This window comes from Thunnus albacares, chromosome 7 (assembly GCF_914725855.1).
Source record: "Thunnus albacares chromosome 7, fThuAlb1.1, whole genome shotgun sequence".
Lineage (NCBI taxonomy): Eukaryota > Metazoa > Chordata > Actinopteri > Scombriformes > Scombridae > Thunnus > Thunnus albacares.
Window position 1 is genome coordinate 2,709,009 of NC_058112.1, and position 24,933 is coordinate 2,733,941.

The 24,933-nt window shown below is 39.8% G+C and overlaps 3 protein-coding genes across 3 annotated transcripts; 1 reads left to right on the forward strand and 2 right to left on the reverse strand.

Annotated features, from left to right (window-relative positions):
- Window positions 1-5,235: 5,235 nt before the first annotated feature.
- chtf8 (CTF8, chromosome transmission fidelity factor 8 homolog (S. cerevisiae)) lies at window positions 5,236-8,027 on the reverse strand. The gene is made up of 3 exons (XM_044357600.1): window positions 7,832-8,027; window positions 6,982-7,105; window positions 5,236-5,905 (listed from the first exon to the last, which is right to left on the reverse strand). Exons 1-3 carry the CDS (start codon window positions 7,849-7,851, stop codon window positions 5,636-5,638), a joined length of 414 nt encoding a protein of 137 aa, XP_044213535.1. The 5' UTR covers window positions 7,852-8,027; the 3' UTR covers window positions 5,236-5,635.
- A 45-nt stretch (window positions 8,028-8,072) lies between these two features.
- utp4 (UTP4 small subunit processome component) lies at window positions 8,073-16,497 on the forward strand. Its single transcript, XM_044357587.1, has 17 exons — window positions 8,073-8,170; window positions 8,354-8,517; window positions 9,306-9,494; window positions 9,635-9,719; window positions 10,004-10,093; window positions 10,260-10,471; window positions 10,566-10,737; window positions 12,689-12,780; window positions 12,957-13,053; window positions 13,214-13,278; window positions 13,816-13,938; window positions 14,098-14,254; window positions 14,755-14,861; window positions 14,987-15,082; window positions 15,272-15,457; window positions 15,607-15,717; window positions 16,228-16,497. Exons 2-17 carry the CDS (start codon window positions 8,359-8,361, stop codon window positions 16,342-16,344), a joined length of 2,058 nt encoding a protein of 685 aa, XP_044213522.1. The 5' UTR covers window positions 8,073-8,170; window positions 8,354-8,358; the 3' UTR covers window positions 16,345-16,497.
- Window positions 16,498-19,858: 3,361 nt separating this feature from the next.
- Window positions 19,859-22,895, reverse strand: il17c (interleukin 17c). The gene is made up of 3 exons (XM_044357599.1): window positions 22,630-22,895; window positions 22,311-22,543; window positions 19,859-20,780 (listed from the first exon to the last, which is right to left on the reverse strand). The coding sequence occupies exons 1-3, from the start codon at window positions 22,642-22,644 to the stop codon at window positions 20,522-20,524; spliced, it is 507 nt and encodes a 168-aa protein (XP_044213534.1). The 5' UTR covers window positions 22,645-22,895; the 3' UTR covers window positions 19,859-20,521.
- Between the last annotated feature and the right edge of the window lie 2,038 nt (window positions 22,896-24,933).

The following is a 24,933-nucleotide window of genomic DNA, read 5'->3' on the forward strand; positions in this document are numbered from 1 at the left end:
TGGTAGTTCAAATTTCAAATAAAAAATGACAGTCATACAGCAGACATATGATGCTCTTTTCTTTTTAGCTATGCTATCAACATGGCTTTATAGATGGCAGACATACATTTTATTTAAATTCTCTATCATATAACTGTGAACATCGCACCTCTAGGGGCCGCTAGGTGGGCTCTTTTTTGCTGACAGCCACTGCATCACTGGCCGCATCTATGAACATGGTTTTATTTGATCTGAATGAGGACTTCTTTACAAGACCTCTGAATGAAAAACTATATTATTTCACTTTATTTCATTCCAAACCAATATGGAGAGTGAGTACAGACAAAGAGCTGTTTCATTTATGAAGTTATGTGAGAAGTCACTCACAAACTAGAATGACTTTCAAAACATGTTGCCAGTGTGGCCAGGAAGTGTGTACATTTAATGTACTTCATGTGTGTGAGAGTGTTTGGGGGAGGTATCTGAATGCTTATGAAAACGAACAGAAACTTTACAGCAGCTGAATGAATCAGTCCCTTCAGTCACTTCGCACTAACAGGGTGGCTTTTTACTTCTGGGGTTACACCTCAACATGGGAACTGCCTTCATCAAACAAACACATACACACACACTTACACGCTGGAAGTATTCTGGCAACATGTCAACATGCTGTTTGCTAGAAGATTGAGTCAAATATTTTAAATGTTTATGCACACCAAACTGATCTCTCAGCTGTTCTTTCTACTCATTCCTTGTTCTAGTGATGGTAACGTTGGTCAGTCCACAACTGTGCTCCAAAATGAAATATCTCAAACATTGGATTGATCACTATGAAAATTTATACAAACGTTCACAGTTGCCAGAGGAGGAATCCTACTGACTTTGGTGATTCCCTGACTTGTCATCAAGCGCCACCAGCAGGTCAAGGTTTTCCCTTATACAGTGAAATACCTCAACATATACTTCACTGGCACACATTCATGGTTGTAAAAATCTGAAAAAAGAGATCCCCACATTGTAGTAGTAGCTCCTAGCAAATTTAATTGAGCAATGTTTCGATCTAACACAAACACATTCAGCATTCAGGTTCATGGTTCCAAGAGTATGAAGCCTAATGACTTTAGTGATCACCTGACTTTTCAATTCAAACACCACCATGAGGTTGACATGTTATATTGAGTGAAATGTCACAACAACTATTGGATGGATTGCGATGACATTTGGTACAGATTGTCACCCCTTCACTTTCCATCTAGTATCTTCACCAGGTCAAAATTATAACTTGTTAATACTTTGGTTTCTGACGAAATATCTGCAAAACTGACATTCCCATCAGCCTCAGCTGTACTTTGTGTTTAGTGCTAATTAGCAAATGCTAGCATGCTGACATGCTAGACTAAGATGGTGAACAACATGGTAAACATTATACCTGCTAAACATCAGGTATGTCATTGTGAGCACATAAGTATTAATAACATTTACCTAAAAGCACTGCTCAAGTACAGTCCACACAAAACACATGATTGTAGATTGTCTGGTTATTGATATGATTGTGTGTGTGTGCAGTGCTGCAGTTAGCATGTGTGTTTTTAAAGGCCAATCCTGACGATTTGGATTGAATCTGCAGGCAGCAAATATTCAGTTTAAAATTCTATGTTTTTATGCCCCTACATGTATTAGTGTCAGGGTAAGAAAGCACTTGAAACTATGTTGTTGTCAGTGGCGGCTGGTGACTCAAAAAACTGGGGAGGACAGGAGGAAAACCAAACCATGGCATCATGTTATTTTACACTAATTGGCTACTTTCTTATGTTCAAGTTATGTTATGTTCTTATGTTCAAATGCAGGGCCATGCAGAGACCTTTAGAGGGGCAGGAACTCAGAGTTAAAAGGGGGCACATAGAACAAGATTTTAAAACACCATTAACCAACATAATTTATAGCATAACCTGTTGAATTGTAGCAACCTACATTCACATGTAACAAGGCTATTTCTTTAAAGACATTTAGCATATACATATTGTTTCTAAACAGAGAAGCATCATTTTAGCCGTGGAGTGGTTCACGTGTGTCATTTTACCAACAAAGTTAAACAAAGTGAACTTCAAATTTATAGAATTGTTCTATTGTGATGAAAGTTTTATGTTCTCATCAAAAACAAACAACATATCACATGATTTACATGTGTTTCCTATGTATTTTCTTAGTATACAAAAATATATTAAGTACCACAAAGCTGATAATCTGATACAGGTACAGATCAGTGCTGAATACAAGAAAGACTGAACACTAAAAATATCCACAGATCTAAAAGTGAAGCTTCACATCAAAAAGTATTAATGCATGTATCAAATACATGACTTATACACTCTTACCTTTATGAGCCCACATTAAAAAAATAGCCTACAAAGCAGACATGTTAACACTGTTGTTATTCTAGTTACTTTTAGTATTTAAAAAGTCCTAATTCTGGTTACTTTAAGCTTATTACTCAATATACAGCTCAGCTTAAAAATGAACAATGAAGACACTGTCACAAGCAAGCAGCCAGACCTCCTGCACACTCATTCACAAATCACACAACATCAACAGGTGACTGAACAACCACTCAATTAAAAACTGGATTGATTCCAAATGAATCAGGCTCTTTCCATGTGATTCTAAACAGCTCACTGTAACTCTTCAACAGGAAAACTACTTACAGCACATTATATGGAGTTTTATTTATGGAGTGGACAAAATGTTAGGAACACCATTCAATATAATGCACCCCAGTACACCACCACCCACTAGGACCTCAATAATAAACATATAGTAAAATTATCACCTTTCTGACAATTTCAACAAAAACTGAAAGTGTAAGCTTCGTAAAAGTAGAATTTATGGCAGAACTGTTGTACTGGATTGCATTAGATTGCACAGGTGTGCCTAATAAAGTGGCTAGTGCGTGTATATTACAGATATTTCTCTCAGATAAAACTGATGATAACACACACAACATATTGTTTGGCTACCTCCAACTGTCACAGTACATTCATTGGTTTTTGTCTTTTCTTATATAAAAAAAAATCTTTGTTTTAATTTAAACTGTATTTTCCCAAATCAGTCATTGAAACCATATATACTGCTTCTATCTAAATAAAGACAATGTCCCATTCATATTCCACTGTTGTACTCAACTGTCCTTGCACCATATGTAATATGAATATAAAATATGCTTCAGAACTGACATGAATTAAATTACAGTATGACAAATGCTTTCCGCAAAACATGGGAAACTTACTTATTCAGAATGACTAGACTGAAATCAAATGTCTCTGTAATCATTAAATAATTACCTGAAAGCAATGCCCAAAGTTATTAGGTTAAAGTGGATTTACAGTGTTTGGGATGAACACACTTTCTGTCATGAAGTGCCATGCAGTGGAAATGTCAGATCCAAGCCTCTTTATATACAGTCTATCATCCAAGCACAGTAAATGTACCCCTCCCCCAGGTTGCCATCACGGACAATGTAACCCCCACCCACCCCCACACAGGTCACAGGAGAGCTGAGGAGACTCCATTCCAGCAAGGCCTCTGGCCCGGATGGGGTGTGCCCAAGAATGATTAAGGCCTGTGCTCTCAAACTGGGGGAGCTCCTTCAGCATGTTTTCAACCTGATCCTGCAACCAGGGAGTGTCTCTGTACTATGCAAGACACTGTGTCTCATCTCAGTTCTAAAGGAGACACAACTCAATGTGCTGAATGACTTCAGGACAGTTGCCCTGAGGTCACATATAATGAAGGCATTGAAACGGCTATTGCTCCATCAAGGTGGGTATGGAAGATACCATTTGCTACACCAGGCTTACTTCCAAGGGTACAAGGGGAGTGGTGCTGTGAGGATCACATTCTTTGATTTTTCCAGCGCCTTCAACACCATCCAGTCTCTCCTGCTGAGAGACAACAAAGATGAGGGTGGACTCGCACCTGGTGACCTGGATCATGGACTTTCTCACAAAGAGACCACAGTATGTCAGATTGAGGGACTGCTCCTCTGAGACTTTGGTCAGTAGCACTGATGCACCACAGGGGACTGTGCTTTCAAGCACAGCTCTGAGTCATGCCACATGCAGAAGTTCTCAGATGATACTGCGATTGTGGGGTGTATTAGTGGTGGACAGGAGGGTGGAGTACAGGAGCCTGGTGGAGGACTTTGTGACTTGGTGCAGGTCAAACTATCTGCAGCTGAACACCTCCAAGACCAAAGAGATGGTGGTGGACTTCCGGAGGACCAGGCCCCATCTCCAACCAGTCTCCATTGAGGGGGTAGATGTGGAGGTGGTCAACACCTACAAGTACCTGAGGCTGCAGCTGGAAGATAGACTGGACTGGTCAGCGAACACTGACACTCTTTACAGGAAGGGGCAGAGCCGGCTCTATTCCCTGAGGAGTCCTTCAACATCTGTAGGAAACTCCTGCTGATGTTTTACGAGTTGGTTGTTGCCAGCATTTTCTTCTATACTGTGATGTGCTGGGGAGGCAGCATTAAGAGGAGGGATGCTGTGTGGCTGGACAGACTGGTGAGGAGGGCTGCCTCTGTAGTTGGCACGAAGCTGGATTCCCTTACGTCAGCAGCAGAGAGAAGGTTTTCCGTCATGGACAACGCCCTCCACCCTCTGCACAGCACATTCACCAGGCAGAGGATTATGTTCAGTTGCAGACTGCTGTCTCAGTCCTGCTCAACAGACAAACTAAGGAACTCTGTTGTCTCCCAGGCCACACAGCTATTCAACTACTCCCAGCGATGGCAGGGTGAAATTGAAATTAACTGATTGATTATCAGGTGTGATGCTGCCTCTCCATTGCTACCCATGCTAACCTGCATTGTCATTAGGCTGCTGGACTGTCTGGCTATGTGAGCCCTATGCACAGCTTGTATTTGTATTCTATATATTTATCTCTAATTTGTATTTTGTATTATTTACAATAGTTGTTAATCTTGCACTGTTACTCACCTTGCATCTCCATTGGCACATAGTCTATCATAGTGACAGCTCTCTGTAGTAATTCTGGTGACTAGACTATCACTTCCCAGCTGTTTTTATTCTTCTGTGTATTCATGTTTTGGATGTGCTGTTTAAGTTACTGGATGCCTAAATTTCCCTGGAGATCAATACAGTTTCTATCTATTTACCTAAATGTAAATGTGGCCATCTAGTGGAAAAGTTGCCTGTGTGTCACTGGTATGGATACTTAAAAGATTGAAGCTGCTGATGTCCAAAACTTTATTTATTTTTACAGAAAAGATTCACAATTATTCAGCCATCCATCCAGAACGTGATTCTTGTCAGTGCAGACAAGCCTTTGAAACAGCCTTCAAACTTTTCTCCGTTTCTCAGGAAAATAATACCTGCAAGGAGCCTCATTTAAGTGTCTCAATAGAATCAGTTCAGGTTAAAGGTCTCCCAACTTGCAGTTTCAATCAATATGAGGAGTAATATTGATCAACTGAACAACAAATCAAACTGCATCCTATCAGATGTGGAAGGCAATGACTTATTCAGTAACTCTGTGTTTCATAAAAAGTCCAGTATGTGTCAGATGGATCAGCATACCCTCCATCCTGTTTGTCTCCATTACACATGACCGCTGGCACAGTGCGGACATGAAGCTACACCTTCTTCGGTACATTAGTGATGATGGGTTTGGGGCGTGTCTTAAAGATCAGCTTCCGCTTGATGAGGGCAGACACAGAGTAAGAGGTGGAAGTGGATCCTTGCTGGTCCGTTTCCATGGATACCTGGGAGGCATCATTGTTGTCATGGCTGCCAATGGTGTCTCGTGAATGGCTGGAATGCTTGGTGAGGACAGCAAAGGGTTTCTCCAGTTTGACTTGCTTCCCATACAGAATGTGATGCCCTACGATCAACACCGGCACCCCCTGGTGGAGGGAGGAGGAAGAGCGGCTGATTAAAGTGAGACGAGAATAACAGAAAAGGATTGGCCTTAAGGTATTAAGACATGTCTCCTGATCCACAGAATGGCCAGGAGGGTCTTGGAATTTTAAACACTGCACAGTGAGTGTTGAACACTCACTGAATGATGAGTAATCAGTACTAGACAACTCTATTTGAGAATATAAAGCTATTCTAATGATCTACATGTGAGGAAATGCACTCAGATACAGATACAGTACCTGTACTCCACTACTCAGTATAATAAGTGCAGCCACATTAAAAGCAATATTACATCAACAAACACAGTAAAAGTGGTAGCATTCACAGGCAAATAACATTGCTTACACTCTGTGATCAGAGGTGTGCTCAGAGGTTCTTACACACTGTTTTCAACCCACCCAAGTCATTGCAGCAATGCTTCACACAAGATCTAGTGTTTTTAAAAAATAAATATCCGCCATCTATGGTGGCCCTGAGGTGCAAAACATGACATTTCAGGAAAAGTAAACAACAACATTTCATTTCAACACATTTCAGAAAACAAAATGACATTTTGGAAAACACAACATTTCACATTCATTGTGATTTGTGAAATGTTGTTGTGTTTTTGCACCTCAGGGCCACCGTAACAGAACAGGGACAATATATTGTATGCCCATTTATAGAAAACACTATATAGACAGATAAATACTAGATATAGACAGATAAATACTAGAGCTGAAATGGTTGTCAACTTTCTGTTGACAAGTGGGTCAACAGAAAGTTAATGAACTATTTGATTAATTGTTTTTTGTGGTCCTTTGGTTTTAGCAAATACAAAACAAGCAGTCCAAAATGACATAATTATGTTAGTGCACATCAAAACAGCTCAAGTACTACAGCTAATTCTTTACTATTGTAATGTCATGTCCTGATCCTGATGAAAGACACCACACTGTTTTTTTTTGTTGTTGCATGTACATTATTTCTGTGCATGCAATGACCAGCCCGGGTTCTATCAAAGAACTTACTTAGTTTAGTTTAAGTTGGGTACCTGTGTGCTTTTCAGTCTGTTGCTTACCTCTGTTGTGTACAGCAGGTCTCCCATCACATTTCCTGCCAGACCAGAGTTGTGTCTGGACACCATCTCTCCCTGCAGCTCCACCAGCAGCCACTCTGGAGGACTGCTACCGTCCACACTGCCTCTACAGGAGCACACACACACATGTCAGCTAAAGATACCTGGATAGACTTCATTATAACAATCCATGTTTTTATAATATTAGAATGCCAAAACTGTTGGAGTGGGGGGAGCACCCGTCCTTACTCCCTTATATAACACCAAACTACACTCAAAAATTTCCTTCTAAAATGTATACTGCCAATATTAGTAAATATATATAGTGTGTAGAATATAACTCAACTTTTTATAATCTCCAGGAACTACTTTTCAATTCAGCGTGTATTCACTTTCCCTCTTGTAAATAAAATGTACATCTGATTACCCCATTCATTCCACTAACATCAAATCACAGCGTTTTGTCCCTGTGATTTACACTTAATTAGTGTTATCTAGCCAAATAACATATTCACTGTAAGTTACTGTTCTCAGTAGTACTCAGATCTTTCATTAAAAGTATGAACACCATAACGTAACAATACTTCATTACAAGTATAAATCCTGCGTTAAAAATCCTACTTAAAGAAAATTCGTTCTTTTTCTTTACTACTTTAAGTAAATTTAGCTGTTAATACTTCTATTTTTACTTTTAAATGCAGGATTTTCTTTTCGATCTTAGTATTTTAAGTATGTATCTTCCAACACTGCAGGTCACAGAGTCTGGTGACATTTACAAGTACGGTGTAACACCGACAAATACTAGCTAGTAGGTAAACTAACGTTACTGTTAACGTTAGTTCACCGTTCTTACCTTATGACTATTTGAACCATTGTCCAATCAGATAGCGAGGACACGCCGTTACAGTGACATTAACCAAAGAAAAAGGCAGATAAATTATGGAAGACTTTACATTAAAAATATTCACAACAACATGCAGAGTTATCATTTATAAAAAGAACAGACGCCGTTCGGTCACTGCTCATATTTGGATAATATTTCCCGCCAGCTGAGCGTGCTGTCAGTGTGATGACGTATTTCCGTTTTTTTTTCAATCATTACCGGTTCAAAGGTCCTCAACGTGGCTCCCGATGTTTTCCAGCGTGTGGAGTTATTAGCAAAGAAAGTTGAGAGTGTGAATTAAAACAACAGGTAAATGTCATTATTTAGTGACAGTACATACTCCATAGCTTAAATGAATTGTTAATCCTGTAGCCTGTTTTCTGTTAGACATTCAGGAATGTAATGTGTTAGGTGTTTTGTGTGCTAACAGACAGCACATTCACGTGTCTGCCCATTGTAGATAACCTGCCTGCTTGTGTTTTCACTTCTTAGTAAAAATGGGCGAGTTCAAGGTGCACCGGGTTCGGTTCTTCGACTACATGCCCAGTGCTATCCGGGCCATGGCGCTCAGCAGCCGCAGTGAGCGGCTGGCTCTGGCCCGGGCTGACGGAGCTCTGGAGATCTTCAACTTCGCTGACAACTACTTCCAAGAAAAGGTAAGAACCCCAGAGGAAGTTTCGATATTCTAGTCCTCTGGTGAACTCAATACGTTGTATAAATAACTGAACAGCACACCATGATGTAAATGTTTTTGTGTTGTATTTTGTTGGAACTAGCAGGGCTGCAACTAACGATTCTTTTCAAATGATGAGTCAATAAAACGTCAGAATGATGTGAAATATCCATCAAAATGTCCTGAAGTCCAAGATGATGTCATTAACGTTGTTGTTTTGATGACAGTCCAAAACCCAAAGAAATACAATTTATTATAATGAAAGAGGAGGAAAAACAGCAAAGTCTCACACTTGAGAAGCTGGAATTGGAGAAAGTTTCAAATGTTTGGTATAGATAGATGATTATCAAATTGATTATATATATTATTATATTATATATTATATTTACATAGTATTATACAGCACTAGTCAAAAGTTTGGCCACAACCTCCCATTCCCTTAAATAAGAATGTGTCTTCAAACTTTTTTGATTGATACTATATAATACTTAATGTAATAGCAAACACTCCTAATTTAATAAGATAGTGGCTTCTTGTTGGGTTATGAATATGCTGCAGAGAGACCACAATGTGGTCATTGTGCACATGCTTCGACAGATAAGCATGGCAACTCTAAAGTGCTTGTTTTTTTTATTTTTTCTTCCAGTGTAATGTGGTATAACATTGTCTTGGCACAAGGACTGGATTTTATAGGCTACATGTCAAATACTTATAATGGGAGGTTAGATGTGTGGTGATAACTTCCAGACTTGTTTTGACTCTGATGCACAGCTGATACCAGGACAGGACGGCAGGGCTGTTGAGGCTCTGTGCTGGGTGGGTCAACGGCTCTTCAGTGCTGGTTTGAACGGAGAGATCACAGAGTATGACCTGGAGAACCTGAGGCCCAAGTATAGTGTGGAGGCCTATGGAGGACCAATCTGGACTATCAGTAGCAACAGCCAGGGGACACTGCTAGCGGTCAGTCAACACCTTGTGGATATTATGTTTACACCTCATGCTGAAAGTTTTTCCACCCAGGTGTATGTTCCAGGGGTAGAATTGATATACATATAGCCTTCTGCTTTGGTTGTTTGTTAAATGAATGTTTTGTGTGTCAGGCTGGTTGTGAGGATGGGACGGTGAAGATGTTTGAAATACTGGAAGAGAGGATTCAGTTTCAAAGGAACCTTGACAGGCAGAAAGGTAAGAGAACAAGCTGATACGGAGGTATTGTTACTTTTCAAATGACAGGTCTATTCATAAATACATACCTGTCATTTATATGTCCTGTAACATGTTGTTTATTTGAGCTTATGTGACATTTTTGAACAAGAAACTACATTTGTTCATGAAAAACCAGGCTGTATGGTGGCCAGTAGAGACCACTAGTGTTGTCTGAGGAAGACTGTGATCCAAGATAATTATGGTCCCTGTCTGTGGCTCTCAGTGACACGCAGTCTTTGATTTCCTTTCATGTGATCTTCTAGGTCGTATCATATCTCTGTCCTGGCATCCCTCTGGCACATTGATAGCTGCTGGCATGATGGACATGATCAGAATCTTTGATGCTGAGACAGGTAAGCAGATACAACTCGACACAGAGGTGATTTGCACAATAAACACAGAGCCCACCATCAGTTAAAATCTTCAAATGTAACATGAGAAGATGAGTCTGGTGTCTTGTTTTTTCTCCATTGATATGATTGTGACTCCTCAGTGCCTCTTTGTCTGTGTTGAGTTCAGGTCACGCCACACACAGACTGCTGGTGGAGAGGGGCATCGGAGCGTCTAAGAGCAGAGAGGTGGTGGTGTGGAGCGTTGTCTTCCTGTCTGACCACACCATTGTCAGCGGTGATTCTGCAGGAAAGGTCCAGATGTGGGATGGACTCACAGGAACGCTGGTCCGAACTCACCTGGTCACCAAATGGGACGTGCTGGCTTTGGCTGTTTCACAGGTACATGTGTAACCAATGATGAGGACACATTACACACCCTCTAGACTGAAGCCAGGTTTACACTCGCATGATAAATATTTCAAATGGTTAACAGGACGGGAGCAGTCTGGTAGCTGGGACATCAGAGGGTACTGTGGTCCAATTCCAGTTCATCTCCTCCATTGTGGGCCAGCAGGACAAGGAATGGGTCCGAACCAGGACCTTTAAAAATCACTCACATGATGTGAGGGCGCTCGCCCACACCGAGACCGCTGTGGTTTCTGGAGGTCAGTGTTTAATCTGCTGCTGTGGTGGGAATCATATAGGTATATGTTGTGTAGGGGTGAGGTTACACATTCACTGAAACTGCTGGAAGAAACGCTTGTTTGGTAATAAAGTCATACTTATCACCTCATTCCTCATTTTTATTTTGCTTTGGACTAAAGTGCTGTCTTATGAGAGAAGCTTTGCCTGTTATTCACCGCAGTCCAGTGTGAAACAGCAAGATTTTCATACATGCTAATGTTATGAATATAATAATCAGAATGGGTCTTAATGTGCTCTTAACCTGTGCAAACAGCTGAAATGTCATGCTGATGTTGCTATTTTGTTTTTTATGCCAATGTTGCTTTTTTATTTTTTATACTATCATTACTTTGTAGTATTTATGCTAACATTACTTTTTAGTTTTTATGCTAACATTACTTTTTAGTTTTTATGCTAACATTACTTTTTAGTTTTTATGCTAACATTACTTGTGTGAGGGGGATGTCTGTGCTGCTGGTTTGGGATTCTCACAGCTCATTTTTCACCACCTGTAGAGATATTGTGCAATGTAAAAAATCTCCTATTGCATCAAACATACAGTTGGGTCCAAAAGTCTGAGAACACTAGTCAAGATTTGATCCATTCAGTCTGATAACATTCGGAAAGTCTAAAAGAGCCATAAGATAAAATTATTTTATCCCCATTCAAGTTAGCAGCTAACAGCTAACCAGTAGTTAGCCCGCTTAGCCAGCAGAAGTCTCTAGTGTGCACATGTGCAGTATGCATTCATCCAGCCAGTGTGGGAATGTCAAACCTGACACCAGATTAAAAACTCTGTATACTGTGAAATACAGAGAGATTTATCTGGCAGGGAGGCTTAATCAGTATTGTGTGAAGTTGTTTGGCAAGGACTTAAATGTAACGGACGTTTATTTCTATGTAAAAGTTCCACACTGCAGGTTTAACAATTTTTTAAAAATATTTTTTGGGGGAGATTTTATGTCTTTATTATAAGGACAATGGAGTGATGCCAGGAATTGAAGGGAGAGAGTGATGGGGGGTGACATGCAACAAAGGTCTGCAGCAGGATTTGAACCGCAGACGTGCAGTTATATGGCGTGTGTCTTAACCAGTAGGCTACCAGGGCGCACCCAGGTTTAATAATTTGAGTGAATAGTAGAATCTTTGCAAAGTGTAGATGAATTTCATAATATCTCAGTATTTGGTATGTCCTCTTTTGCTGTAATGACAGCATGCACTTGAGTTGGCATGGACTCCATGAATTAAAACCTGATGACCCCTGTTATCACAACATGATTTGACAATGTTTCAAAGAGGTTTTTGTGATGTCACAGATTGATCGTGCTTAGGATACAACTGATCCAGTTTCTGCAAAGTGTGTTAGAGTCTCATGTTCTGCCCCCCCTTAGAAACCTTTAGTCTAGCCATGATTTGACGCTGAGAAAGCCCCTCTTTGCTTAGAATAACAATTTGACTTCTGACACTTTCACTTAATCCTGATGCCATGTTTCCACTAACACAATGCTACTTAGTAAGCAATGATCTGCTGGAAAAGTGAGGTACAGCCATATTTATAACAGGTGAACACTGGCTGCAAGTTGAGTCACTTGAATGAGCCTCTGATGAGTCGATCAAATGCACCTGAGTGTCATCTGAATGCAGGAAGAAATACAACTCAAGAAATCTGACCTTTTCTATAAATTGCTTAAATTTGATTGCTGGCCTAGAAATAGTACAGAATCTTAAATATTTCCTCTTCATTTTCCATGTCATAACTTCTTGTCTTTTTTTAAATGTTTCTGATTCCTCAAACTTTCTGATTATTTCCAAGTTTACGTGAAAATATTAGAGATTTTCAATGTGGTCTCAGACTTTTGGACCCTACTGTATCTTAAATGTGAACTTGTCATATGAAAAGATGCTGATGTTTTGTCATTTTAATCCTGGCAGGTATGGACACCCAGCTGGTAGTGCGACCACTGCTGGACAAGGTAGAGAAGAACACTCAGGAGTCAGCCCTACGCAAAATAGCGTTCCCACATGTGAGTACACAATCAACACAATGAAACCTCTCACAGCCTATCACGAGTTGAAGAAGACTTTTTTGGAAAATCATATTTTTATGTAGTGGCCAATATGCAAATTGGCAGCCGCTGTATATCATTGGTGTCGATGCCTACGTCTGACTGACTGCCTGTCTGCCTGTCTCTCTATGTAGAGGAGTCTGGTTTGTTGTGCAAAGAAAGCAGGACTGCTGCTCTTCCAGTTCCCTGATCATTTAGAGCTGTGGAGACTAGGGGAGAGCGAAGGGCACGGTAAAAACACACACACACACACACACACACACACACACACACACACACACACACACACACACACACACACCCAATAATGTACAGTAAAAGTGATGGTGATGACAGAAAATGCGTCTGTCTAATGAAAGTGTTGATACAGTGTAATTGTGTTTGTTATCAGGAAAGCCTGGTGACAGTCTACCTGTAAAGAGGAAACCAGAGAAACTGATCCAGCTGAAGAGGAAGGTGTGTACTGATGTTTGTATCTTTTGTTTTACATGAGAGAGAAACTGACATCTGTATGGCTCAGTTGGAGCTGAACTCTCAGATGGGTAAAAAGGTTATTTTCAGTGAAAAGGTGTAGAGTGTATGTTTGTAATGTATGACCATGACAGTCATATTAGAAATCCATATCGCTTGGTTATTTATGTGGTTCTCTAAGTGGGAATTGCTCATTTTTCCACAGATAAATCTTTATTCTTGTTTGATGTCAGAGCTTATCACTACACGCTACCTGCCCAGCACCAAACAGCAAATAAAGTTATCAACTAGCTTGTTGCATGTGGTCATCTCTGTCAGCTGTGTAAATAAGGCATATAGTGCCTCAAAATACATCTAAAAAAAAGGAGTGAGTAGCTTCTCTGATTAGGTTAGATAGATATTTATTATTTGCAGACATCCATTTCTCCAGGAGGTCTATACTATCTGTCAGGTGACCTCACTGCTTCGTTTGTTGAGTTTTGAGGACATTTAAAGAAAGTGCTCGTGTGGTGACGTCTGCAGGGGGAAGATCACATCTGCTGCAGCGCTTTGTCTCCATGTGGAGGCTGGTTGGCTTACGCTACCGTCTCCAGCGTCCGTCTCTACAGGTTACAGTTCAACAACAACAACATCAGCATCACAAAGGTGGGGCCCCTCGACACTGACAACACAACACTCAGCAGCTCACTCACTGTTTTAAGTCTGTTTGGAGTATGAGCTAAATGTAAAATAAATTCAGTAAATGTTTGGTATGTGGAATAATAGAATGTTTGTAATGTCCTTCCTCCTCCTCCTCCCTCCCAGGTGTCCAAACTACCCAAGATCCTTCACTCAGCCCACCGGCTCTGCTTCTCCTCTGACTCCTCCAAACTCTTTGCTTCCTCCAGCCATTCTTCAGTCATTGTTGTTGCCCTCAGCCAGTCAGAGTGCAAATACCTCCACACCCTCAAACCAAAGTCAGGTGAGTCTGGGTTCAGGGTCCTGCCTGTTAATAGAGCTTTCTGGAATATTGAGAGAAGCACAATCCTATGTAAGGCAACCACGCACCCAGTAAGCAACTTACATCCACCCCCATCGACATGAAATGTAGAGAGTCTGACATGCACATGCAGTAATGAGTAATAAACCTGACACTGCTGGACAGTTTTTGATGGTGAACACAGTTGTGACAGATTTCAGGTCATCAGGCAGTTTGTTCTAGACTACTGGACCAAAGTAACTAACAGCATCCTAACCAGATCTGGATCATACCATCACTTGATGACCTCTGGGGTCTGTCACATTGTAGTCTGTGAGAAGTTCAGACATGTACAGGGGAGCCAAACCATCCAGGGCTTGGAACAACTGTAAGAAGTTGACTCTGTATTGCAGTGGAAGCCAATGAAATGATTTAAGCACCACAGCACAAATATGTTTATAGTGCATAACCAGTATGTGTGTGTGTTTGTGTGTGATGTCCAGGCTCCAGACAGCCAGTCCACCTGCTGTTTGCCAGTGAGGATGGTAAGTGGCTGGCTACAGCCAACACCGACTGTGAGATCCACGTCTACAACCTTCACAAGCTAAAGGTGAGCTGAGACTGACTTTTGTTTTCTATACATATGATATGTTGATGACAACGTTGCATGTGTTCTGTCCTAAATGCCGCTTAAACTATGAGATTAAGTGTCTCTGTATGTCTCTATGTGTATAGCTTCACTGTACAGTTCCAGTGTACAGCTCCTGTCCCACTGCCATAGCCATCCACCCAACAACCAGCAACCTCGTCATGGTGCACGCTGACCAGCAGGTAAACACTGCCACAGGCGTTGTCTTATAATAAACTGCCAGTCACCTGCTCTGTTGCTGTTTCAGTTTGTGTTCTCCACACCTAGTTGTGTTTATAAATGAAAGAAAGCACAGTTAAACTTTCTCAAAGATGATAATGAGATATTGTTCTTACAGTTTGTGTTTTCTGTCCTCTGTGCGTGCGCTGCAGATCTTTGAGTTCTCCCTGGTGCAGAAGGAGTACACAGAGTGGAGTCGGAAGCTGCAGAAACAAGGACTGCACCCTCTATGGGTGGAGAGGGACACACCCGTTACCCATGTCACCTTCAATCCTAAAAACCCAGCTCACATCATTTTGCACGACATGTTCATGTTCTGCATCCTTGACCAGAGTCTGGTATGTTTAAACTGATAACTGTCTGCCTGTCCTGAATGACTGAAATGTTTGCTTTATTGCTGTCATATGCATTTAGTTTTAAAAATAGGGATGTTTATGAGGGTTAAATCATAGTGTAGTTACATTTGTGTGTCTTGTTCCACATGCAGCCCCTCCCTGAAGCAAAGACTCTGCTCTACAATCAGATGACACTGAGGAGTCTTCCTGAGCCAGAGAGGATCAAACACAACCACGCCTTCAAGATATGCAAGAACTTCCAGGTACCATCATCATATTGAGCACTGTGGAGCTCCACTTTATCTGCTGCACTGCTTCATTGTCAATTTTCTGGTTTAAATGTTGTATTAGAGGAATATTATTGGCTTAGGTGTCCTAAAACTGTGATTCCCAACCAGGGGTACTCATGCAGTTGCCAGGGGGTATGTGGAAAGTAATGTATAAATAGTTGAAATTGTCAGATAAAAGTAATGTTGGGAACCACTGTCATAAAACATAAATGTATAGCATTTTGAGGATGGAATGCTTCTCACTGTTTTCATACAGCTGGACAGAAAAAGTACAAGAATTGTTAATAGTATTTGAACATTTATCATGAATAATTGTAGGAATGTGCATGGGTTTTTTGGCTATGTAAAGGTACACTATATTAAATTTTCACTATCACACCAGTATAGACTGTTAAATCTCTGCTTAGATAAATATGTATTTATTTTTTTCTTCTGAAGTCCTGCTGATGTTTTATGTCGTTAACCTGATATTTTGTCCCACAGCACCTCATGTGTGTGAGTTTACTGGAGGACCATTCTCTGGTTGTGGTGGAGCGCCCCCTCCTGGAAATTATGTCTCAGCTGCCTGCTGCTGTCCGACAGAAGAAGTTTGCCACATAAAGGAATTAAAACCAGGTTTTTCCTGAAAGTGTCTCAGCCCAGTTTGAACTAGTCGGAGCTTCTACATCCAAAATCATTTTCAACAAATGTTAATATGTCACCACTTTGTAAAGAATGTTTTGTTACATTAATAAATAGAACTATTTACAGTCATTCCTATTTGACTGAGAAGTGTGCTGCTTTTGTTGATTTTAGAATTAATATTTTTAATTGTTGCCCTGTAATCTGCTCTCAGGCCAGAAAATAGGACAGAATTTCATAAACTGTCTGCCAGCTCCTCTAAACGAGGCTGTGGATGTCTTTGTGTCAGTTCAGCAAAGTGTGGAAGAACAGATGATAAAGTCTGTGTGTGTGTGTGTGTGTCTGTGTGTGTGTGTGTGTGTGTGTGTGTGTGTGTGTGTGTGTGTGTGTGTGTGTGTGTGTGTTCAGATCACCATGAACTGAACAAAACATTAAACATCAAATTTACAACATTCCAAACAATAAACAGTCAATTAGTTTCACTTCGCTGATTAGTAGAACAAGTTGGCAACACGTGATGGTGCATTATATTATGGGCTATGTTTATATATGACAGATTTAACTTTCTGTGATGTAGATTAAAGATGATGAGCTGTTAGTAGAGATAACAATCATATCTTATGTACTGTACTGTAGATGACAAATGGTAAAGTGCACCTTTATGAACCAGGAAGGGAGAAAAGAAACTGATAATACCCTCCCCCTTTTCAGACACCACACCCTCCACTCATTTTTTTTGTACAGGCCCTAGAACCTTCACAGCAACATCTGCACACTGTTTTCACAAATGCTTTTTGTCCCAAATAAATTCTATCCAAGTGCAATCTTTGAAATCATTTCCAATCATCGTTTCACAAACTGAAAATCATCTGAACTCTTTTGATCCCACTCTGTTGTCCAGCAGAAGTCGTCTGTGTCTGACTCAACTGCTGCTGCTGCTTCCTTTCATCTGTGGTACAGCTGCTGTTCTGACAGCAGGGAGCGCTGTGATACCTAATATACTACTAACTAGCTTTCATGTAGTCAGCAGGTGGTGGTGTTTTAATGTGGAATTTAAGTTAGAATTTTATAGAATCTAAAACTAAATGCTGTATTTGTCTTTTTTTTTTTTTGACAGTGAAAATAAGAGCATCCAGGTTCAGTGGTTTGGAGAAACACTCTGATTTCACCTTCCTGCTGCTTTCAAAAACTTCTTCCATTGACTGATATGTAAAGCAACACACCTTTCAAAGACTACACTGAAAATAGTTTGAAGCCAAAAATATTTATATATCGAAAGGAAACTATTACACTCCATTCAAATGTTTGGAAACAGAACTATAAATAAGGGCCTGTTTTGAACGAAATAGTAACTATGCAAACTAAGATTAGACAAGATTTGTTATTTGATATAGATCAAAAAAATCCATTTACAAGAAATAAATAACATTTGAGTTCTCCCAGCTGTATGTCAGTCATGCAGTAATTTGACTGGCAAATTAAAGGAACAACTTGAATAAATGAGTGTTGAACTAAACATGACAAATGCACATATTTCCATAGAGGTTACATGAGCTCACTGAATGGGTTTGATGAGTATGAACATGTTGTGAATCATACTGAATGTTGTGGCCTCCAAAGTCACCAGATCTCAACCCAACTGATCACCTACGGGAGACTTTGGAGCGTTGGGAAGGATTCTGTTAGAGTTCTGTACATTGGAGAATGTATGACAAGGAGCATTGAAGCTGTTCAGGAGGCTAGTAGTGGAGCAACACCTCAGCAAGAATTATGGATCATCACCATCAACATTCCTCATTGGCGGTTTGACCACACAAGCTTTATGTTGGTTGTTCCTTTGAATCGTCACCCATCTATACAAGCCCATGAGCAGATAAAACAGGTAGGGGTCCCCAGAAGGGTTTCTGTTGGAACCCTTCTGACCCCTCAACCTTTACCCTGCTACACGTGGCAGTTTCAACATTTGCTCAAAGGCCCAGAGATCCACAACAATACTCCTGGAACAAAACCCAGCCGTAAGCTTTGTAGTAGATGAATCACAGGTGCTACTAATGACATTAATGATGGCTCTATATTATTAAAATGGTTCAGTAAGCCATAATAGCTACATGGAATTCAGCCATCATTCATTCGTTCGACATGTTGAAATATCGTCATGGGAAAAAGGCCTCAGCTATAAAAACTAAAATAATGGGCCCCTGTAAAAGAGGGGCTACAACAGCTAGGAAAACAGAACCTGCCTTTGTTGATAATGTACTTTGGTGGTTGAAATTTATTCACAAATTTTCATCAAACAGATGGTGAAGAAATGGAACAGATGATTCATAGCACTGTACCGTGTTGATGTAATGCTGTTAGTAAATGGTTTGTTCAACACAATGGACTACGTCAACAAACACCATGGATCACTTGCCCACAAGCCCTGAGCAACACTGATTATTTTTAGTATGTATATTCCATTCTTTAGCTGTATCTGAATGCTGATTTTAGCCTCCATCACTTACATTGAAAGCACATTTGAAGGGGATCTTTTAAAAGCCAGTATGAACGGGAGGAATGATTACAGCGTTCGTATGTTCGTATGGACACCTGATTGTTGTTTTAAGACACACTTAAAAAAATTGTGAACATGTCCTTTTATCTATACAAAAGGGCTCTCGGTTTACAGGTCCAAATGAATAGCAACATATTCCTTTACACTCTATTGGCTAGTTGTTCATTGCATAGGAAGCATGATTACCTTTTCACCATTTTGATGGATAAGTAAATCCTATTAGAGTGTCCAAGTTCAAGTGTTCTGTTAATTGCTTGCTTAATAGGTCACATATTCTCCCTCTTATGGCAATAAATCAGTATTCAGACACACTTAACAAAGCATTAACGTATGTGTCAACATTATGTGTTTTATACTTTTGTATTACAGTTTTGAAACTATGTTTCTATTATAGATTTTACTCTTATTTATTTACTATTTTTTATTCCAAATACGGTTTTTACTCTATTTACAGAGAGCAGGCAGGTCTTATCCTTATGAGCAGGCTTGCTAACAGGACTCTATTCTTATTCTTAGTGAGCTATTGTATTACCTGACTAAAGCTGTTAATGCAACAGCAGTGTTTACTTCTCAGTTTCTCTCACCACTATTGACATGACTAGCACATTATTTTTCTTGCTTAGAGACAATTTTCTTGCACTGCAACCTGGATCCTACAAATTCTGAATAAAATACATGAACTCCTATTTCCTGACCACTCCTCAGAAAGACTGAAATGCTTCCCTAACCAGCTAAACATATGTTATGTAATAAAATGACAAAACCCACTGACGTCAGTGAACCTGGGACTTGCCCTGGGATTATGGGGTCATAAGGGCAGCTGCTCACTTTGTCCAGTTGATAAAGAAAAGCCTTGAATATAGAAACACACTGAGAATTTGTTTTCCTTTAAAAACCATCTTTTTTTTAAATTTATTTTGCTTCAAAGAAGCTGACCTTTTAAGTCTTAGACTTATCAAGTCCCACTGGGACAAAACCAACAAGAGATCTGATACAAATGAATACAAATTTCATCACAGTCACAGGTTTTCCTCATCCATTCATGAGTGTTCTATAGTCTTCAAAAGCTCAAACATTTCACATGCAAAATAAACCAAATAAATAGATTATTCAAATATTATTAGAAGTTAAATTATTATTTTATAAAACTATACAATAGCTATTTTCTCCGATGACAAGGCCATCAATATGAAAACAAATACATGGTAAAATACCCAGTTTACATTACCTGCACTATACAGAGCTGTAAACAAGTCATAATAAAGAGCAAACAGGGCCTATAAAGACCTACAAAACACACATTGTAGATGTATCAATTATGATGTCATCATTATGACAATAAATAGGCCTAAAAAAACAGGCTGATGTGACTTTGACTTTTGAAGCCTCATAAATTACCCCGGGGGTGTCAGCTGTAGAGTGCAGATATATAAAACAGGTCAGATGCCTATCAGGAAGCATGCTAGACCAGTGTTTCCTTTGATCACACTGTAGGACATGACACACCCGAGTTAGACATTCCAGAGAATTAATTGCATTTTAAAACAAACACAACATCAACTATAGCATGCTACTGTAACAGCTGGTCTGGATGAGTCCCCTCTAGGAGGAGGTTCTGGCTCTGACGCAGGTACAGCCCACTGCTACATCTACTCTGATGGGCTTCAGGCGGTATGTTCTATTTGTATTATCCTGGTTCTCACAGAGCTCCTTCTCGAGAAACACCCTGCTCTGCACTATGGGGACTGAGTTGAAGTTCTGGCTCTCCACTGGGGCATTGTCCTTGAACACGATGCATCCTGAGCACAGGCACTCGGCCTCGACATAGGTGGAAGGGTAGCGAGCCATGTTGGTTTTAAGTCTGGAAAGGAATAAGATGTCAGAATGAGCAGCTGATCTGACTGAGATACATGACATCCAATAAAACCACACTTTCCTGAAAATGCAACTGATTTCTTTGTCAAAAACCTTTTTATTCCTACATCAATAAGAAATCGAATGTGTTTTTGGAGATACAGGATTTTCCCATCAGCACTTTGAATGCTCAAAAATAAAATAACACATTTTCAGACACTTGGCAACTTTCTCAGTGTAGCAAGTGAAGTAGGGCATCATTTGCAGGACACTTCTCATCAGATTGGAACCTAATTACCCTCCAGACACAGGAGGCAAATGCTCCAGGACCCCAAACCTTCAGGGGCCCAAAAGTTCCAGGTTCAAGTGGAGGATCATGCATTATGGATTTTGTCATAATTTTGTGGCCCTCTCCTGCAGTCATAGAAGAACAACTTAGATCATGTACTTAAGTACAAGAAAATACTCCATTACAAGTAAAAGTCCTTGATTCAAAGTCCTATGAAACAGATAAGAGGACTTTGGAGCATCACCGGCTCTTCAGAAACGTTTGGAAGACTGCAAGTAAACAGGAAAAAAGCTCTCAGATCACCATTAACGAGCAGATAATAAAGTGCAACAGATTACAGAGTGAACAGATGTGACGCAATCATGTCATTCCCGGGGGATGTGTGCCAGCAAAGCAGCGGTCGTAAAGGTGGAGGGGACTCTCCCTTCCCTTTAGACAGGCGTGGCGCATACGAGCTCGTCATCGGCCTCCAATGACTAAAGCCAGCGGAACTAATCACAACTAATAAATAATATGAAGAAGGAGGCGTGAACGCAAACGTTGCACGAGATATAACAGGATTGCAAATATTAATATCATCTGAACAGCTGTGCAATCATTTCACTGACGTGTAATGATGCAGGACAGAGGATGCCTGAGTTTTAATGGCTGCATCATTCCATCATGTACATTCAATTTAACAAGACGTGCTTTGGTAGCTTTGAAAACTTAAAAAAATATAAGCTTAAGACAAAGTTTTAAGCTTTGTCTTTAAGTGAAGGTGGGATTTTCTTGTTGACGAAGTTCTTTTTTGAAGGTCTCAAAAACACTCCTCATATCTCTGAGATTTGTTTCTCTCTCTCAACTTTCCAGGACTTTTGATGACACAAAGTAAGAATTTTAATCTGTGAGCTCAGAGAATTAAAGTCTGACTGGAAGATCATCTGAACTGCGGAATATCTCAGTAGCATCCCAGTCACTATTTACATCGGATCAGCCAATGGGAAAACCATATATCTCCAAGTTTGGTGATTTTTTACAGTTTTGAATAGGGTTATATTTTTTTTAATGGGAAACCATTTGAAAGATGGATTATAGCTCAAAAAAATATACTGGCACACCTTAAACCAAGACAGTGGGTTTTCATGACAGCAGTCCTTTAAAATCAACTCAGTCAGGTGTTACACGTGATCCAATTAAGTCACCTATGTATGTAGTGTCTAAAACGTTTTAAATTTAAAGAAAAACAACGAGACAATGAGGACTTACACGTGTCTCCATGGTGACAGGGACCTGTCGCTGATGAGCTCCTGCACCTGCTGACGGTAGAGCTCTACCGGGCAGGACGGAGATGAGCCAGCTGTGACCCGGCGTGAAGGCAACGGGGGCTGCGGGTAGTGCCTACTCAGCTTCCTCCCTGCTGCATCGTCCAGCTCGGTCTCGTTATAGCACCTGCTCTTGCACGTATACACGGGCACGAGAAGAAGCGCGAAGAAGAGAATCTGTGGAGGGAGAGAGAAACAAGAGTTGAGCCCGGTGAAGGGATGGAGGAGGCAGAGCAGCCTGTGCCTGTCTGTGTGTCACTCACCTGTTTCATGTCCATTATGTCTGACTCCTCTTGTCTTGTCTTGACTGTTAACACGCGGGGCTGCTTTGCTTTTTTGCTGCCTTCATGCTTGCGTCTCTACTATTTATGTACCTGGGAAAAAACGGGGAAATAGAAATACTGTTTAGTTCCTCTTCCTAAGTGAAAGTGGGCTGTAGTAGTGGGTGTGCCACACATGTGTTGTCATAGGCATGCATCAGATAGAGCTCAGGCCAGGAATTCTCAACACACACACACACACACACACATGCACGCGCGCACCCACGCACGCACGCACACACACACACACACACACACACACACACACACACACAAATAAAAAGGTGTGTCATACAAATGACATAATAAATACATTAAGTCATAAAATATATTCACAATGGTGTTCTCACTCAGGGACAGGATATTTATAGACATGTCAGCTTCCTCACATAAACACGACAGGCTGCATAGATCGATCTGTGGGCTTTCCTAATATCTCTCTTCAGCATCTGTCTCAATTTACATACTGTCCTCTGTGGTCGACAGCATTTTTCCTTAGTGCTGTCAACGCCATCAGCCTGCGTGCGCTCAAGTGTGTGTGTGTGTGTGTGTGTGTGTGTGTGTGTGTGTGTGTGTGTGTGTGTGTGTGTAGGGTTCAGACTTAGTTTAAGGTTAAGGTTAGGTTAAGTCTCCGGGGAATTAATGTCAGTCATTATATTCATTCATTTTTTTGTGAAAGAAACATTTTTGTTGTTTAGTTATTTATTTATTTATTTACTTAAGGACACTTGCAAAGATAATTAAAGCATTGTTCATTTATGTGTCTTGGAACATTTAGATATTTTATTTATTTATTCAAAAATAAAAAATACAATTGAAAGTTATTTTTTTGTTTGTTTATTTCAGAACATTAAAAAAAACGAATGAAAAACAGAAACTATTTGTATTTTATTTATTTATTTAACTTATTTCAGCACAGCAACATATATAACACACAACATATAATAACTATTGAAAATGTATTTATTTATCATTTTATCACTCTGAAGTTAAAGTAAATAACATAAAAACAATTGTTTAGGAACACAGATTTATTTATTTACTTAAGCACTCTGAATTAAAACAGTTTAAACTTTATTTATTCATTTATTCTCTTTCACATCACTCAGCAATTTATAAAAATGATTCAACCATAATTGTTTATTTCAAAACACTCAGAGGTAAAACAGTTTCGACTTTATTTGCTCATCTATTTTATTTCAGAACATAATGAAATGCAATACACCTTTAATTTAAGAGGACATGAGTTGTTGGATGCAACATAAAAACACAAAACATAAACAAAAAAGAGGAAGAAAACACAGCTGAGTAAAAAACAAAGAACGCACTGCTCTCCGTGTTTATAGGGTTCAATTGTAAAAAAAGAACGTAAAAGGATTTTTTACATATAGTATGCTTCTCCCTTTCTCGTGGTACACGTGTCTTTTTTTTTTAAAACAAATAGATAAATGAATAGACATGTATAAAAAACATAAACATATACAGAAAAACTCTGCTCATGTTAGTTTTCAGAGAGTTGTGTAAACTTGAGATAAATTAGAACTTTCATAATTGGTAAATCCCGCTCTTTGCTAATTTCTGATGAGGTAATTCAACATATTTGAATTCAAGGTTGTAGATCCCAGTGATCCCAGAACAGCTGCATTTGTTTTGATTTTTACTTCCTTTGTCTTTCTGCCAGGAGAATTTCCAGCAGAGTTTAGTTTGGCAAAGTAACACTGCCAAGCCTCCTCTTAAGGAAATAGGGTGACAATTACAGTATCACTAACATACTTTTGTGGTGAAGCTGAATGGCATGAAGCTTAAGAAAGACTTCATTGTGGTCATTGTATAAATTCTGCTGTTGTGTAATAATATGGCTCTACGGTCTCAGTGGTTGTTCCTGCTCTATTAATTGTCACCCACAGTATGTGACAACAATTCCAACATTACAAAACACACACACACTCTCTCGCTATCTGGTTGCTTAGATTCACCTTACATAACATTAAACAAATACAAATGCATTTGGAATAGTTTATTTGGCTAATATACAACCAAATTAAGTGCTTTTTTTGTAACAGCCACAAGGGCCAAGTACATCTTTTTATCATTAGACATATCTAAAATATGTGAAACACGAGGAAAACTGATAACAATCTCTATCAGTCCCCTTCAGCACAGCACTTCAAGGTGCCTGCAAATTGTAATCTAAGCTGCACTGATCATCTCTTTTGGTATTCGGAAACGGATTGGCATGTGTAACAC

Excerpts from the sequence above, each read along its gene's own strand:
- chtf8 (XM_044357600.1), bottom strand. The coding sequence starts at position 7,851 with ATGGTTCAAATAGTCATAAG. Across the intron at positions 7,106-7,831 it reads ATGGTTCAAATAGTCATAAG|AGGCAGTGTGGACGGTAGCA; the intron begins GTAAGAACGGTG and ends GTGCTCCTGTAG. Across the intron at positions 5,906-6,981 it reads ACCTGCTGTACACAACAGAG|GGGGTGCCGGTGTTGATCGT; the intron begins GTAAGCAACAGA and ends TCCCTCCACCAG.
- utp4 (XM_044357587.1), top strand. The coding sequence starts at position 8,359 with ATGGGCGAGTTCAAGGTGCACCGGGTTCGGTTCTTCGACTACATGCCC. Across the intron at positions 13,054-13,213 it reads AGGGGAGAGCGAAGGGCACG|GAAAGCCTGGTGACAGTCTA; the intron begins GTAAAAACACAC and ends GTTTGTTATCAG. Across the intron at positions 15,083-15,271 it reads TGGTGCACGCTGACCAGCAG|ATCTTTGAGTTCTCCCTGGT; the intron begins GTAAACACTGCC and ends CGTGCGCTGCAG.
- il17c (XM_044357599.1), bottom strand. Across the intron at positions 20,781-22,310 it reads CTGTCACCATGGAGACACGT|ACTTAAAACCAACATGGCTC; the intron begins GTAAGTCCTCAT and ends ATTCCTTTCCAG.